Genomic DNA, 16,969 nt, shown 5'->3' with positions numbered 1-16,969 from the left:
TTACGCTATTTGTTCATAGATGGCGACATGCGAGGGGGACGTCACTCCGCGATAACACACTAAAACGCACAAAAACTAGCTCGAAAAGCATCAACGCTACTCAACGTGCCGAGTTTTCACATAACGCCACCTTAAAGCAAGTTATCGCAAGTTAACGCGCGTTAAAGCGAGTTAAAGCGGTCAGCATCTGCTCGATTTTTGAACCAAACGAATCGATCTTGCAACCTTGCTGGCTTAAGTCGAGTAGTTTTTATTCGGGTTTGGCAACTCGGTATTTGTTTTGGTTTTTTTCCTGCAGTTTCGGGAAAAATAAACAAAGCAATCAGTGTGTTTTATTTTTGCCCACTCGGTGGTGAAATCGCTGCTGGTTTGTGGCGCTCGGAGCAGGTGAAATCGTCCCGTGTTGTGGCGCCGACGGTGAACGTGATAATCTACAATCCGTAGTACACCGTTTACACCGATGGCGGGACCGGCGAATCCGACGGAGCAGATGCGGGGGCCGAGAAATATGCTGACAAAGTTTGTGGTGGCCGAGTGGAGGTCGACGAAACGGACGGGAAGACGGAAGATTTCTGACTGCAACTCAAGGAGGAGAAGGGTAAGATTTTTTGAGGGTTCGAGTTAAGATTTTAATGGTTGATTTTGTTGGCAGATTTGTGTGATAAAATGCGCACCACATCCTGATGGACATTGATATTTTGGTGCGACTTTACTGAAGAGATGGAGCAGGCTTGGAATAAGCTTCATCACCCGCCCTTTACGATAACGAGCACGAAGCAGCGATCGCGGAAATTCTCGAAAACCTCGGTGAATTAAACAGCGAAGTTAACAATTTCGAAGCTGAATCCCATCGTCTACGGGCTAGGCCAGCATGCGCGGAATTTTACCGTCCCCCAGCGAATCGCCGAAACGTTCGCCAAGAAACTGGGAAATTTCCTCAAGAGCTCGGGAACGATCGCCAAGGCCAAGGCGATCCGATGCGGCTAAAGATCAAAGACAACAATGAGCCCAGCATAATCTGGGGACGGCGCGGATGCGGAACGGACCCCGCAAGCCTTGAAATTAGAGGAGGAGGTGGACGTAGATATAGAATGCCTGCCGGAAGACGATCGGCGCAAGCTGGAGGCGAATTCTTGAAGGGTACGCGCAACCTAACCTAACTGCCTTAATAAGCAGCGATTGTCGGGCCGGGAGTTCAAGGGTCGTCTGTAGCGCCGAAGCAAGAGGTGACGGACTCACAACAACAGCTGTTCCACGGTGAAAATAACAAGAAGGAGGTGCTTAACGATTAGCAGAACGAGTTCGCAGAATGGGAGGCAGGTGTAGGCGGAGTGCGCGTCGCGATTTGGAGAATCGGGGCCAGATGCAAGATTGCAATGCGCCGATTATCTAAGAGGCTACGGCAAGTTCAGGAAATCATTTTTGGAAGGATAATCTGGAATAAATCGAGCAGTATAAAATTAAATCAAATAAATTATTTAATTTTATCTTTATTTTATATTTGCTATAAGAACAATTTAAAAGCTGATTATGCTTCCACGACTTTCTCTCCGCACATCGAACTTTTCGGAACTTGTGTTCTCGAGGTAGTTTTGCTGGTGTTCCGATTGGTTCCGGTTGAGCAGCTTCCGTTTCGTCATTTTCTTATCGCATTTTTTTTCAATCACGGTTTCAGTCTCGGTAACAGTGTTCCGTCAGACATCCGCGGTAAAGTGCTGGACAGGATTCCGTGGGGCACTTCGGTGGCTGGCCCATCAGATGGCCCTCCGGATGTTCATCGCCGTACAGCACAGCAGACTTATCATACCCAACCCCCTGCCAGCTTGCGTTGGATGCGGTTGTTTTGGGTGGGTATCATTCGACCCACCTAGGAGGTTTGATCGTCTTCCGGAAGACCGTCCTGGTCCTGTAACTTGTTGACCCGCAGCACGGAATTGTCCCGCTTGGAGGCAGATTTCGCACTATGATTGACGCGTAACTTGGCCAACAGGTTCCTTCCGCTTATGGTCAACTATCACATTGCACGCGGAACACATGAATTCCCCGCAGTCCGGATCGTCGTGAAACGTCCCTTCCGGATATTGCCTGCCCGTGTCTCACACGACACGTACAGCGAAACCTTCCTCGGTGGACGCCTTCGATTCTTCCATTCCCCACAAATTCTTCAAGTGCATTTGCGCCTGCCAGTGCTAATCGATTGAACCTTTCCGGGTGTGATCCATCACGACGTTGCACCGGGAGCAAAGCAACTCCCCCCGAAACCGCATCGACGCGGATGCGTGTCCCCTTCGAACATTGGCGCTCTCGGTCCTCGCAGGTCGTGTTAACGGCGGCTTTGGCGATAATATTCAGGTACTTTACTTTTATGGGAGGAGGAAGATGGTGGAGAAGAAGGATCTTCCTCCTCCTCATGGTCGTCGCGGTTCTCCGGCGACGGGATCCGGTCAAGAATTTCGGTCGCTGATGATCGGTTCCAGCAAAACAAACTGCTCGACTGATTTGACAACGAGAACTGTCATATGCGTTTGACAGTTCTCGCTGTCATAAAAATCGAGCAGTCTGATGCGTGAGCGAAACAAAACGCATGCCAAAAAGCGAGTTATCGCGGTTAACGCGAGTTAAAGCAAAATAAAGCGGGAAAGCAAAAGTTAGCGCTGCAAAGGTCTGGAAAGGGAGCTTTATCGCTCGGTCAACGCAGGAGTGTCATCCCCCTCGGCGACATGTGTCTTTTGCTGCAAATTCTCTATTGGCATTCATAAGCTAAACGACATGCGACATCTAGTGTTGAGTAGCAGAACAGAGCGAAGGATGTCGATTGAAATTTTTGCCCTTTAAGGTTATGTATGCGAATTCTGTTTTGTTAAATTCCAGCGTTGAAAACAACTTTTGAGTAAAAATTCGAGCTGATACTTTGTTAACTTTTGATGCTCTATCATTTTAAACAATATTATTTTTTCAAAAAAAAAATTTCAAAGTTTTTTTTATTGCGTTAATTTATAGAGGGCAAAAAGTTAACAATCGTACTACTTGAATTTTCTCTAAAAAGTTGTTCTAGGAGCTGTAAATTCAATTTTAAGTTTGCATTCCTATGTAACCGAACAGCGAAAATTTTAATCGTCATTCTTCGATGCTTTGCGCCATCTGTCAGTATTTTTGAGCTTTTGATCGCGAATAGGCCCCCAAAACCAAAGCTAAAAATTCGATTCGCCACCTACATTCGAGTAGGAGAACTTTGGTGCAAGGTTACGTTTACGTTTGCGCGATAAGTGCAAAGGCGAGTGAAAACTATTTTAAGAAATAAAAAGTTCTATCGATTGACTTTTTGATTTTTTTGCTAAGTTGCCTTTTTCATTGAAAATTCTGAGATCCGGATTGAAAACGCGAGAATGAGGTTAGATTGCAAATTTTGAAAATCATTCCAATTACCATTTTTCAAGCAGAGCTTTGCTTTTATGGTAGAAGTTACTTAAAAAAATATTTGTCCACATGAATAATCTACATTCTCAATTGATTAGTTAGGTTTAGGTTAATTAAAACATTTCCTTATTTTGAATCAGATAATGAACAGGTTAAATCGGCCATCACAAAAATATTTTCGTTTATATTTATTATAAGCTAATATATATAGATTGATTTCTTACCTGAAAATGGTATAATTTGCTATTAATGTCGATTTTATGATGAAATAAAACAATTTCAAATTTCAAACCAACTTACTCGCTGTAGGTTATAATGAAAACATCACCCCAATTTTCAGCGCCCTCTAGTGGGGGGTAATTATGACGTTTGATTGCCTATTGCATTGAACACATTCACCAGTCATTTAACAATCACACATTTTCAAAAATCTTTTACTACGTAACGCAAAAAATGATTTTTGGACCCCATTCCTCTCGTAACAAAATTCCTAAACAAGTTTTAAAAATTTGGTATGTCCATGAACGTTTAAAAAAAAAAATCATAGAGCGTTTTGATAAATTGTTATTTAAAAAAACCGGGGTGATTTTGATAGTGATTACGTCAAATTCACTTCCGGTACGGTTACTTCGAATGTCTAATTTGAAAAATTTGTAACATAGAGAAGCATAAATAAAAATACAAATTTAATATAAAACTTGTGGTACTGAAAATTCTAATAAATTTGAAGATATTTTTGAATTCTGTTTCAATTGTGAGTAAAATTGTTCAAAAAATCTGATAATGCAGTCTGTTTCCCAATTCGAACTCATTTCATGTTGGTCCTTTCAAGAGGAGAAAAACATGACTTTTCAAAGTAATAAAATAGTGCTATTTATCTAATTAAAGTTTACTAACTTTTCAAAATTTGTCGAAAACTGCTTCATAAGGTACTTTGAACACTTATCTACCAAGGTCAACATGGTTTCATATCATGCCGTTTGTATTTAATTCGTATTTTTAATTTTACAATAAAACCATAAACCTATCATAGTCACCCCGGCTATCAATGTTATCCAGTTGTATGGTATGTACAATTCTATTCATAACTATTCAAAATATTTTTAAATGAAATGAAAAAAATAAATAATATAACATAAGAAAAACGTAGGTATTCGGAATTTTTCCTTACTCCTCCACTGAAGTTAGCATGATACTAGTTTTCTCTTTGTTTCTTATATTAAATGTAGGTAGTTTAATAGTTTTTATTTAAAAAAATAATACAAAGAAATATTTTTTACCACAATTTTTTAATATAAGTCGTTTTCAACCAAACTCCTGATTTCTTTAATATTCACTTAAATTTGATATTCAAATTAAATGCATCTTCACTGGCATCTTCATTTATTTACTGAAACTTCAAATGCGCCTTTTTGCAACTATGCCATTTTTGAAGACAAAAACAACAACCAAAACAAATACAAATAATTCAAAAAATCGCTGAAAAAATTTGCCACCCGCAGCTCGGGGACTTCTCGAGCACCTATCTTGGCTACTCGACGGATCCCCGATGAACTTTTTCTTCGCTGAATGAACTCGAATGCTAATTTAGCTTTAGCTTTGCTACCCGCGGTGCGAAAGTTGGGGTGCAAACATGTTGGGAGCAAATCGGATGAACTCTTCGAAAATTTTGAAAATGATATTTTATTGATATACGCAATCAATTTGGACATATAATGCAATTAGAAGCATGTTCTATCATGCTAGAATATAGTTTCATTGATTTTGATCAACAAAATGGCTAGAATTTGAAAATGAATAAATTAGATCCCCGCGGTGGGCTTGATTCAGTAGCCAAATTAGCTCCCAGCGGTGCGGAAACGTGCATTAGGTACGGAGCAAAGCTAAAACTGGGGATCCAACCGATAGGTTTGCCACGCAATTAGATCTCTGCGGTGGAGATGCCCTAAGAATCATACTGACCGTGGTAGACTTTTCTTAAACTTCTCAAAGTGTCATGATTTTCTCAAAGAACATGATTTTGAATTGGAAAATGGAATGCATTTTCGGATTCTTTGGACAATTTTCCACTAGGAGAAGGTTAAATAAGTTTGTAAATAATAAATAATATGTGTTTTTGAAACACAGTTTTAAAAAATCTACGAATTAATAGGCAATTTCAGTTGAACAAATTTCATGTAAAATGTGAAAACTTGTGATTGGTGCTTCGAAGTCAGTATAAAATGCAATATAAATCGACAATTTTATAAACAAAACTAGATTTAACAAATTTCAGGCAAAATTCCGACATTTTGACAATTTTACCTAAAATTTATATGTATTTTGTTAAAAAGCTTAAAAACTAAGTGGACTAAATACAAACATTGATTTTTTTTTCTTAAATCTATATCAGCCACTTTAGTGATGGTACATTTAACGTACAAATAAATTTTGAACATCTTTAATATGATTTTAACATGAAACACTACACTGAAAATATGCCACACTTTTTATTCAAGTGCCCAAACACTTGAATGATTGAATAATGTCACATCGTAGATCTAATTGGTTTGTGTTTCAACATCAATCCAAACCACTATCAAATGCAAGTGTTTGGGCGGTTGACATTTTGGTATTTTTTAACATGTTATTTTCATTCGGGTGGCTCAAGCTTTTCAATTGTTTTGCTCATGAATTTGTCCCACCTTCTTGAACTATTCAAAGTGATGAGCAAAACACTTGAAAATGATCTTAAGATCTACCCAAAACAGGCACTATTCAAAGTCAACGTGATTATCCACATGAATTTAATGTGTTTCACTGATTGATTTTTGCGCGACTTTCATCGAAGGCTAGAAGCGAGGCAAGAACCAATAGCACAAAAAACACTCCCATCTTCAACTGGCCGGCCGGCGTAGTGGTAGCGTGCACGACTAGCAAGCGAGAACCTGTAAATCGCTTGACGTACTTTTTTTTTCAACACCATTTAAAATTCAAGTGTTTGGCTATTGACATTATTTCATGGCCAATCACCGAAATTTCAAGTGTTTTGCGATTGATATTTGAGTGCTCTGTACAGCAGGGCCAGATCATGTGTAGAACACTTCGTTGAGCTGTGTAAGTTTTGCTCAGTGTATGACTATCAAAGTCACCCCGGAATTCAAACTAAGAATTTTTTACGTAACTATTTTTCTAAACACTGTTGAAAAAACTTTTTTTTTCCAAAATAGTGCATGGACTTTGTGTGACCTACCCCAGTACATGTTTTAAAAATAATAATCTTGAGAAAAACTTTACCTGTTGGAAAATATTCCAAAAACAAATTGAAATCCTATCAAAGTCACCCCGGTTTATGGTATTTGAAAACATATTTATGTTGGGACAATTTATAAATAACTTTTGACATCGAAAAAAAAAAACACAATACAATCAAACTAAAACAAACTGAAATTCAATCGTCAAACCAAATGACCTCTCTTAAATCAACATCATAAAGCCCTTCTGGTGTGAACACATCGTGGTAACACGCACGGTTCATTTGGCAGTCATCACCACGTTGCCTGTGGCAGAAAAGCAGAAATGTTTTTATTTCGGGATAAAATTTATATTTTCCAGCGACCACCAGGTGAAACCCAACTGCATCATATTTCACCCTGCCCGGAAGCTGTGCAAAAATTGTCCGATTCAATATTGACTGATGGCGGCGGGCGAAAATAGCTCATGGTGATGACCTGGCCAATTAAATTTGATTTGTGTGGACCGGCCGCAAAAGTATACAAATTAAACAGTTCTGGTAAATTAATAAATTTTATTGATATGCTGAAGTTTGATTCTGTTCTGGGAATTTTACACTCAATTAGTCAATGTATTGATTTGATATAAAAATATTTTATTCGATGTGACGAGTAATTACAGCTTTGCCTTCGTCGAGCCAATCCGCTTGCGAAGCTCTCTCCTCAGAATTTTGCCACTTCCAGTCTTGGGTATCTCATCAACGAAGAAAACGCCTCCCCGAAGATGCTTCGCTGGGGATAACTTGGCCGCAACAAAGTTGCCAACCTGCTCAGCCGTCACCGCTTGTCCAGGCTGAAGCACTACGAAAGCAGCCGGAACTTCCCCGCTGGCTTCGTCCGGAATTCCCACAACGGCAGCGTCGGCGATCGCCGAATGGCTCAGCAGAACCGCTTCGATCTCGGCCGGCGCCACCTGGAAACCCTTGTACTTGATCAGGTCCTTGATCCGATCGACCACGAAAAAGAACCCATCCTCATCGTAGTAGCCGGTGTCTCCGGTGTGTAACCAACCCGTCGGATCGATGGCCTGCTTGGTTGCCTCCGAGTTTTTGTAGTATCCTTTCATGACGAGCGGTCCCTTGATGCAAATCTCGCCTACTTGGTTTGGTCCGAGGTTGTTCGAGACATTGTCGATGTCTACGACCTTGATCCACGCCGTTTTCTGCGCTCGTCCAACACTTCCAGGCTTGGTGGTGGCAAACGAGTTCGACAGTGCTCCCAGCGTAGATTCACTCATTCCGTAAGCGGTCCGGACAGATTGAACGTGAGGTAGTCGTTTCAGCACTTGATCAGCGATGTCTTTGGAGAGGGGAGCCGCTCCGCAGAGGATCATCTTGAGGGAACTTAGGTCATACTGGGATACTAGAGGGTGCTTGGCCAGGAATACTACGAGGGCGGGGACGAGATTCAACATGGTGATCTTGTAGGTGTGGATGGCTTGGAGAAATAGCGCAGGTTCGTTAGCACCATACCCTCTTGGGGAAAGTTGTAGAGCACATTCCAGAGCATCTGAATATGAATCCGGTTTTAGTATAGCGTGAAACTTGGATTTTTTAAATATCAAAATTCAAAAAAATGATTTTTCCTATACAAATTTGTATGGAAAATTTAATCGCTTTGCGCAAAGTGGGGACTTGACCAATCGTTACCAAACTTTGGGAAGTTGTTAAGAACCCTATAAGGAACCAAAAAGTTGCTGTGCTAGCTAAATTTGGACAACTTTATTTTTTCCCATACAACCATATTACACCCTAATGGTTCATCTTCTCTTTGAGGCCGCTGTTTGCTTGTCACAGCTTCACGGGGGCTGGGATAATTGTTTAATTGAATAACGTTCGATTCGATTCGATTCGATTGAACGGTTTTCTTGTCACTTCCCTCAGCCCCGATTCAACATCTCGCGAAGGTCCTCCAAAGACGAATCCTGTGGCGGGGAAGGTGAAGAAATGACCAAGCAACAGCACTAATAGGGTGACAATGAAAAGTTTTTCTTTAATTTTCTTGTCACGCAAAACTTTTCCTTCGCTCGAGGACTTGGCGGGTGTTGCACGGAAAAAAGTTAATAAATAATTTTATTCGTTTTCATAATGGTTGGTAAAGTAACACCGCGTTGGTTTGAAAACGTTGTTTGATTGGTCTTTTGTGTTGAAGTGACTCTGCCAAGACAAGAATTACAAATTTAGATTTTTATTGTTTTGTACCAGTTTTTTCCGTGTTCTAGAATCCAACGAGAAAAAAAATGCAAGGTGGGAAGAGGATCCCCGTGTCCAAGGGCAAATCTTTTGTTCACCTGTCGTAGCCTAGCGATCGTCACTGTCGTGTTGTCTTGACACGTGTTATGATCACATGCTCAACAAATTCTACAAAATATTTTAAAATGGCGTACCTTTTAAAGTAAATAAGACAAGTACTGACATGACATGTGAAATGAAATAAAGTAGCTTGGTCGTCATTCTTTTTTTAATGTCTTTTTTTTAAATTCATAATGTGATAAGAAATCACAACCACAGCGATGGCTCTGAGGTGTTGACTAGGGTGATTGTCTTACTTCGAAGTTGGTAAGTTGGTCACATAGTAAAAAAGACAATGAAGACCCTTTCGATAAAAGAGGGTAAAAAAGTAGGTACTTGGCCAGGTGTAAATCCACTACGAAGAGCGATTCGGACTGAACGTATCTTCAATTCAATTAGGACACGTAGACTCAATAATTGGGGAAACAATAAATTCAATGGGAAGCAATGAAATTCGATCAATTACTCTCTGAATTTCTTATCTTTAGGTAATTTTTTGTAGTGAAGTGAATTTTAGAAGAAATTAGAACAAAAAAATATAAAAATCAAGGTGTTTTTGAAATTGTTCATTGAATAACAATGATCATTCGACGAGCTCAACTCTTCCCATCCTAGAACCTTCTTTCAAAGCCATAATCACACCCCAAAAACTTGCCCACTATCTGCGGCTAGCGCTTAATCACCTCGGAAAACCTCAGCCACTTCACTTTTCCGGCAAAATCCTCTCGGAAAACTCATAACTCTCGGGAACCGCGCGCAGAGCAGGAAAGGGGCTGCAATTAATAATCTCCCGGCATATCCGGAGGATTGCGGCTGGCAACACTTCCCCCTGGGGAGCTTAATCCTAAACTAGCCTGGGGCGGGCGCAGATCCGGCAACAGTCGAAAGTTTGACTTTCTCAAGAGTGCCTGCGGGCATAATCCTGCCGGAGTGCATTTCCGGTGCAGCAGCAGCAGCAGCAAAGTGTGTTTGAATTTGAAACGAGTTTATTAATTACCAGCACGTCGAGGAGTCCACGCCCCAACGCCACGTGGGGGTATGATCTGGAACGGGAAATGACCACTTATCTAGTTCTGTGCGTGGGAATAGTTTTTGGTTGTTTTGGGAAGATTGTACAAATAGGATGGAAATTTCAGGAAATGTATGCTAGCAAAAAAACTCCTGGAATTCCTGGGTTCATCCTAGGACGAATACGAAACAGTAAAGACCAACCTGTTCGAAACTCAGACCAACAGACGATGTTCGTCCAAAACTCCTCCGCAAAAGTTCAATGCTACACATCCGAAACGGTTTCGCCTTGTTTAACTTGTCTGCACACCCGAAAACTCTGAAAGCGAACTTTTCGATAATGGTCCTTATTTTTTGTTGCATTACTTTACAACATCATCGTCGAAAAAAAACACTGACCTCCATCGAACCACACATAATGCTCCGACGGAAGAGTTATCCCTGCTGAACAATTCGGAATTCATTCCTCCCCAAAAAGAGAAAGATCAAAAAAGGTGTATATTTTTGCAACATGTTGCAACTTTGGTTTTTCCATCTCTTGGCTTAACCCAGACTGAGCCTCATCTTTAGGTAGGGGAAATGGACCCATTTTAAACCTATAAAACTAACGCATATTAATTACTTTTGCTGTTTTTCACTGTCAAAATTGCACATGCTACACGTGAAGGGTGGTCTACGAGGTAGGATTAAGACGTACATTTAGAAAGTTGTTTTTAAAAGGTCCTTTATAAATATGAATTTCAATATAGGACCTTTAGAAAAACACTAGATTTTTCGAGTATTTTAAAGCCTTTCCTAGGTTAGGAGAGGAAGGCAAAAAGATCAACTTGTAGGTCATGACACTGTGTAAAATGGTTACTCCGAAATAAGAAGATTTTTTTTAGTGTTTGTCAAATAAGTTTATTTTAATGTTGGTCATGAATTGACGTTTCGGTTGAACTGTTCATGAGAGCAATCCTGATTGAATCTTGGAAGCTTTTTCAAAGTAGGTCCAAAATAGGGACAGCTACTCTATTTTCAGCTACACCAAGCAAAATGCAGAACTTTGGGCACTTTCGGGATCTAATGTTTCTTCACTTCATTTTGTGATAGTTTTTGCTTGAAATTCTTGAAATTGGGCTTGATTTTTTCAATATTCCCTCCGCCTTGACTTTGGCCAGAGCTGAGGGACAAAAACTTTAAATAAAATTTGTACAAGTCTTAATAATAAAGATCTTGAAAAATATTGCAATTTTATGTCATCCCAATTTTCAAACATCAATTCAATTTGCAGTCATGATCCGATTTTATGTTAATTTTTTTTTACTAAAAAACTTTATTGGTTTCTGTCGCTTTTATTTTCATCATGTTGATTAATATTAAACTCACCATTATTGGACCTGCTGGACCAACAATGTTCAGCCTCAACAATGTAGGCCTGCGGAACAACGCCACATCAAACAAATTCTGTCACGAGGCCACAAAAATGTCTACCGCAGAACTGACCGTGTTCACGTGTTTGCACGTCGCCTCCGGTGGACATCCACTTAATTAGGTTTGACTTTTGTTTGAAAAGTGCCCATTAGTAAATTGAAGCCATAACATTTATTTGCGATGGAACCGAATTATGCTTACATTTTCTGCTAAATTAGACATCAGGCATCCAGTTTGAGTTTATAAATTCGTCATGACATCGTCACTCAGACTTTTCACAACAATTTCGCAGAACTGCCTTTATTTTATGCCATACGTGTGCCCAGTCCCACACAAAGAAAACGGGAAGCCAATTTTTCCCTGCGAAAGTTCGGACGTGCTCGGAGAAATGTGTCGTTCGATTTTTCAGCTTCTGCGAACGAGATTTTGTTCGATTTTTGACACACATATTTCCCCTCGTCCATTATACATCAGACATCGGAGTCGTGGCGGCGGCGGCAGTGATTCGGACCCGGCGACGACTGACTTTCTACCCATCCCGGAATGGATAATTTGCACGTTTTATTGACAGGACGTGATCCGACACGGCTTCCAGCTTGCGGTACCCTCACGTGGCAAACGGGTTCTGCGAATCCAGCGCGCCAGAAATGGGGATGGTGATTGACGATTTTCCACCCGGGCAGGTGGGAGTAACAAAACGGAGGTAATTTCAAAAACAAGTCCTGTTAAAATATCTAATTTTGTTATCAGAAAGTCATGATCATCGGTAATGAGAAGAAAAAATAATAATATCGCCAACACTTAGTCTTAAAATTGTTATTGAACAGATCTTATGAGAGAGTAAGACAATAACAACTCAAAGTATGGAATATGGAAAGTCATTCAATCATTGATCGCGTTATTAATGTGCTATTCCAACTTAAAAAACAAAAAAACAATCACAGCCGTAATCTAATTTGTTATTATTTATATTGTTGAATTTTCCTTTAACTATGAAGAATTTACCAATTTTTCATAACCGAACATGTTATTATTCATTATTTTGCAAAATATGGCTAGAACTATGGGAAAATTTTGACCAATTTTGTCAAGGACCTTATTTTGGCACCGATAAATGTAAATAATATGAAAGTTGTGTCTTTTAATTATTGATATGGAGTAGGTATTCTTTTAAATATTGGTTTATCAATAATAAAAATAATTCAACAGATTGATTGGAAATGTTGTACGTAACGAAATATTTAATTATTATATTTTAACTTTCAAACATTTTGGTTATTTACTCACGGCAAAATTGTAAGCCATCAGCCAGGCGGCATCTTAATACTATACTTGACAGTTTTCTAAGGACATGGCTTGGAAAAGGCACCAGATCAGTTTGTTTTGTACAGAAAGTATGTTTTTTTCATAGCACTATAAGGTGGTGGGTGGTGTTGGTAATTCCACATTGTATAGTGCAAAGCGATAATTATAAGCATCGAACTTAAGCTTGCTGTGTTGCACAGTGCGCAAAGAATCACTCTGCCAGTTTGCTTAGGCCATCATCTCAAAATGTGGTGAAGTGCTATTGAGTGCTGATGCACGTCTGCCATCAGCCAATGTTTACAGATTTTAGTCAGCACTTGAGAATATGTAATATTTAACTGAAACCAAGCAATAATATTAAAATTTTATAATTCACAGTAAAAAAATCAGTGTTAAATCGGGGGTGAGCAGACATAATGTTTTTTCTTCGGTAGGGGAGAGTGGGGAGACTTGATCCCATTTTTTTTTGTAACGCACATAACTCTGTCAATTTCTCATAAAACTATGAACTTTTTGCATGAATTGAAAGCTCAAACATTCAACTATATTTGGCTGATAAGGGTATTTCATTAGATGAACTCTTTGCATCATGCCAAGCATTTAAAAAAAATATTTTAAACCGGCATTTTCAAAACGTTAGGGGTAACTTGATCCCCCTTCCAACATTTTGAAGAAACCTTAAGCAATATGTTTCTTATTCATCAAAACTTTTAATTTTCTATAAGTAACAGTAATTTAATATGAAACCTATACGTTTGTGTTCAAAATAACAAGTTTAGTATTTAAAAGGTTTAAAAACTTAAAATATTCTTTTTTAGACCAAAATTGAGCATGTTTATAAAAGCTGATAATTTTTGTTTACAAAACTTATGAAAAATTGTTCAAACTGAAGTAAGTTATGTACAACTATACTAAAGGAAACTATGTACGAAAAACCCAGCCCAATTAATTAATCTTGAGGTTGATTCCAGTGCCTGTAAAAATGCAGGGATCAAGTCTCCCTAAACGCACTTTTTTAAATAATTGATTGTAAAAATAGTATGACAATAAATTTAAATTTAACGTTAATTGCGTAAGGGCTTCCTAGTTTATAAGTTTATCAAACAATTCATGTATAAATTTTTTTTAGAATAAATTTTTAGTGTGTTTTTTGCAGTACTTTTTAGAAAAATGCGAGGAAAAATGTGTGTAACTCAATCTAAACATTTTTTAATTTTTTTCTTTGTTTTCTACAATGAGTTTAAGTCAATTTCGCACAACTTTCTAAAACCAAGCTAATTGTTTTACCCGCATGCTGACGAGATACAGGCTTGGGATCAAGTGTCCCCGGGGATCAAGTCTCCCCACTCTCCCCTACATGCTTTTTGAGTAAACGTTTTCTCAAACAATATTACATGCTTTTGCTCACAAAGGTGATGTGCATGCTTTTACATGTGATTTTACCATCGGATTTTTTGCTGTGTATTATTATAACAGCTAATCTGGGTGTTTTTACAACAAGTTCGATCTCCTGAAAATAACAGAATTGGAAATTTTCCAGTTATTTCCACCTGCTCGGGCACGTGTGCGCCGGCTCTTTTGTGTGCGGATCTTGTTTCAATTGATTGAAATTACGGGAATTGATTTTAATAACATTTCGTTTGAGGTTTGTCCCGGGGGTTTGGGCAATATACACTTTTCTGTACATTGACGAAAAAGAATCGAACAGGATTTGATTTCCCTTGCTAACAGGAAAAGTTAACATCTACACACTGAAAAAATTATGTGTAAAATCGCATGTAAAAACATGCAGATCACCCAACAGACTTCCAGAATTAAAAATAAGTTGATAAATGATTTTAAAGCATAAAATTTGTTATTTGTTAAGGATTCTTAAAATGTCTTTTCATTTCTTCAAAAACTAATTGAAACTTTAAAATTTGTTAATAAACATAGTCTGTGATATAAGTTTAAAATTTGTATAAGGCTAGCCATACTAATTCTCTTGCACAACGGCATATGATTAAATCATGACACCAGCCGGATATTTTTCTTATTCATATCAAAACATTTATGGAGAAAAGTGTCCTGTCTCCGTCTCTCCGTCGTTGTTGCTGCTGCGTCGTGCCCAGCCTTGGCCATAGAAGTGGCCGCTTGGCGTGCAAGCGTGCGCTTAAAATGGAATTTATTCTAATCTCGGAACTTTATTGAATTAGAGGCTGCCAGCAGGAGGAGTCTTTCTCTCGCTCTGGACCGGGTGTCCCTTACGGGGGTCTCTACTATATCATTTCCCGGAACCGCCTGGAGGATCCTCGGGGCTTGCGTGTGTGTGTGTTTTGTGCATGCTTCAAGAGATGAAATATACGTATGTATATTATTCAATCTGCAACTTTTCTTTCCGGCGTGGCTGTTGAGTCCCAGTGTCCGGACGCTTCTTTGCTGGCCAATTGCTCGGCGGGGACGAGTGTTTTCACAAGTGGAGTATAAATTTCGCCTCAACAATTTAATTTGCAGCCAGCTGCCACGCCACGCCGATTAGCATATCTACGTTTCAAGTCGTCTGCCCGACCGGAGTCTAATGCTGGCCCCCATCGGAATCAGATCAAAGGACGGCGGCACGACCGAGCTGCGAGTGAATTATGGCTGGATTTAAATTTGATTCGTCTTTGTCGTTGAGGGTTTTTTTTTTGTTCAGCCACAATGAGAGTGTCCACTGTCCACTGGGGGGGCAAAAAAATAAAAAAGTTATAGAAATTGAAATTACGAGCCATGGTTTCAACATTTGAATGAAAAAAGTGTTTTAAAATGTATTATACACCTGTCCAGTTGTTTTGCCAACATTAGTTTCCAAAATATCTAAGTATTGACGAAAATTTTATTTTTCGCGAAAAATAAAATTTTTGCGGTGCTGTGCATTGGAATTTCATAAAAATTCAAAACATTTTTAAACAAGCCCAAACATGCTAAATATGATTATCAATGCAGAAAAATGCATTTTAGATTGTTTTCAGATGATTAGACTAATATTTTCATGGAAATTTTCAAAGTCAATAACTGCTGATTTTCCATCAAGCTTTGTAAGAATTGTGCTTTTAAAGTCGTTTCAATAGCCAAATTGAAAATTTCAATCAATTTCTGGTTAAATTAAATTTCAATTTCAATTAAAACAATAGCTAAGATTTCGTGTGCTATGAAATTATTACAACAAACCAAGCGTTTCCATTGAATCTCTCTTCTTTGAAAGAATCAATGGACGCGCTTGGTTCTTTTAAATGATTCCATAGCATTTGAACCCGAAACTTGAGCTACTATTTTCTGGCCATGGAACGTACTAAAACTTGGAATCTATCAATGGAAACTGCTTCAGGGAACCAAATTTACATCTTTATAATTCGCTGGAAACTCACTTAAATTCGATTCCGTCGTTTGGGGCGTGTTCAGGGAGCCCAAATCTACACCCAGAACTGGGCATCGGCATACGAGAGGATAAAGAGCACGATTCGGTAGTAAAATGGTACTGTGTGCGGACGGAGAGGATAAATCCCGAAATTACCGAGAGTACTTTACTCATGGGTTCATCTTCAAATAAAGTTCATCCATAAAAAAAAGTACCGGTACCGAGACTCGAACCCAAGACCTTCAGCATATTGAACCATGCCTTTGCCGTATGGGCCACCATGGTTCGGTGACTAAGTGGCGGTCATTTGTCCATATAAGCCACTCAATAGGATGAACTGTTCCAATAAACGAATGAACACGCGAGAGGACTATACTCTCGCAAAATAGCACTTTCCTCACGTTTCTTTTCGTGAGGACTATTCCCTCGTTCTTTAACTTTGGGTGTATAATACATGATTTTAAATAATTTAAAACTTTTGCCTAGCGAGATTTAAACCAAAAACCTCAGATTCCTCACAGGCATACAGGAACACAAAAACAATCGAGTCGTAATCATTCATTTGGGTTAAGCATGATGCCTTTCGTTCGCCGAAAACGATCCCTTGAATGTCAACAACATAAGATCCTGTACCACCAAAACAATCTAATATTCATAGAGTGATGCCATTGAAAATTCCGACCCTCGACTCACCATCAAGCGTTTTTCCTGCTCTCCTTCAAAAAGAAAAGAAAAAAAAAAGTTTCAAGAAGGCAAAAAATCGCCCGGCGACGAACCCTAAAATACCAGCAATTTAGTGGGAATTTCACGTTATGAATATATTTAGAAAAGAGAAATTGATGAGGTAATTTATAAAATGGAATTCGTCTTCCCTTGCTCGGAGCAGA

The 16,969-nt window shown here is 39.0% G+C and overlaps 1 protein-coding gene across 1 annotated transcript; it reads right to left on the bottom strand.

The window, feature by feature from the left end:
• Nucleotides 1-7,190: 7,190 nt before the first annotated feature.
• LOC120421815 (luciferin 4-monooxygenase-like) lies at nucleotides 7,191-16,644 on the bottom strand. The gene is made up of 2 exons (XM_039585092.2): nucleotides 16,602-16,644; nucleotides 7,191-8,162 (listed from the first exon to the last, which is right to left on the bottom strand). The coding sequence occupies exons 1-2, from the start codon at nucleotides 16,642-16,644 to the stop codon at nucleotides 7,306-7,308; spliced, it is 900 nt and encodes a 299-aa protein (XP_039441026.2). The 3' UTR covers nucleotides 7,191-7,305.
• Nucleotides 16,645-16,969: the final 325 nt, after the last annotated feature.

The sequence above is a fragment of the Culex pipiens genome, chromosome 1 (assembly GCF_016801865.2).
Source record: "Culex pipiens pallens isolate TS chromosome 1, TS_CPP_V2, whole genome shotgun sequence".
NCBI classification, from domain to species: domain Eukaryota; kingdom Metazoa; phylum Arthropoda; class Insecta; order Diptera; family Culicidae; genus Culex; species Culex pipiens.
This window is presented reverse-complemented; position numbering and strand designations above follow the sequence as displayed.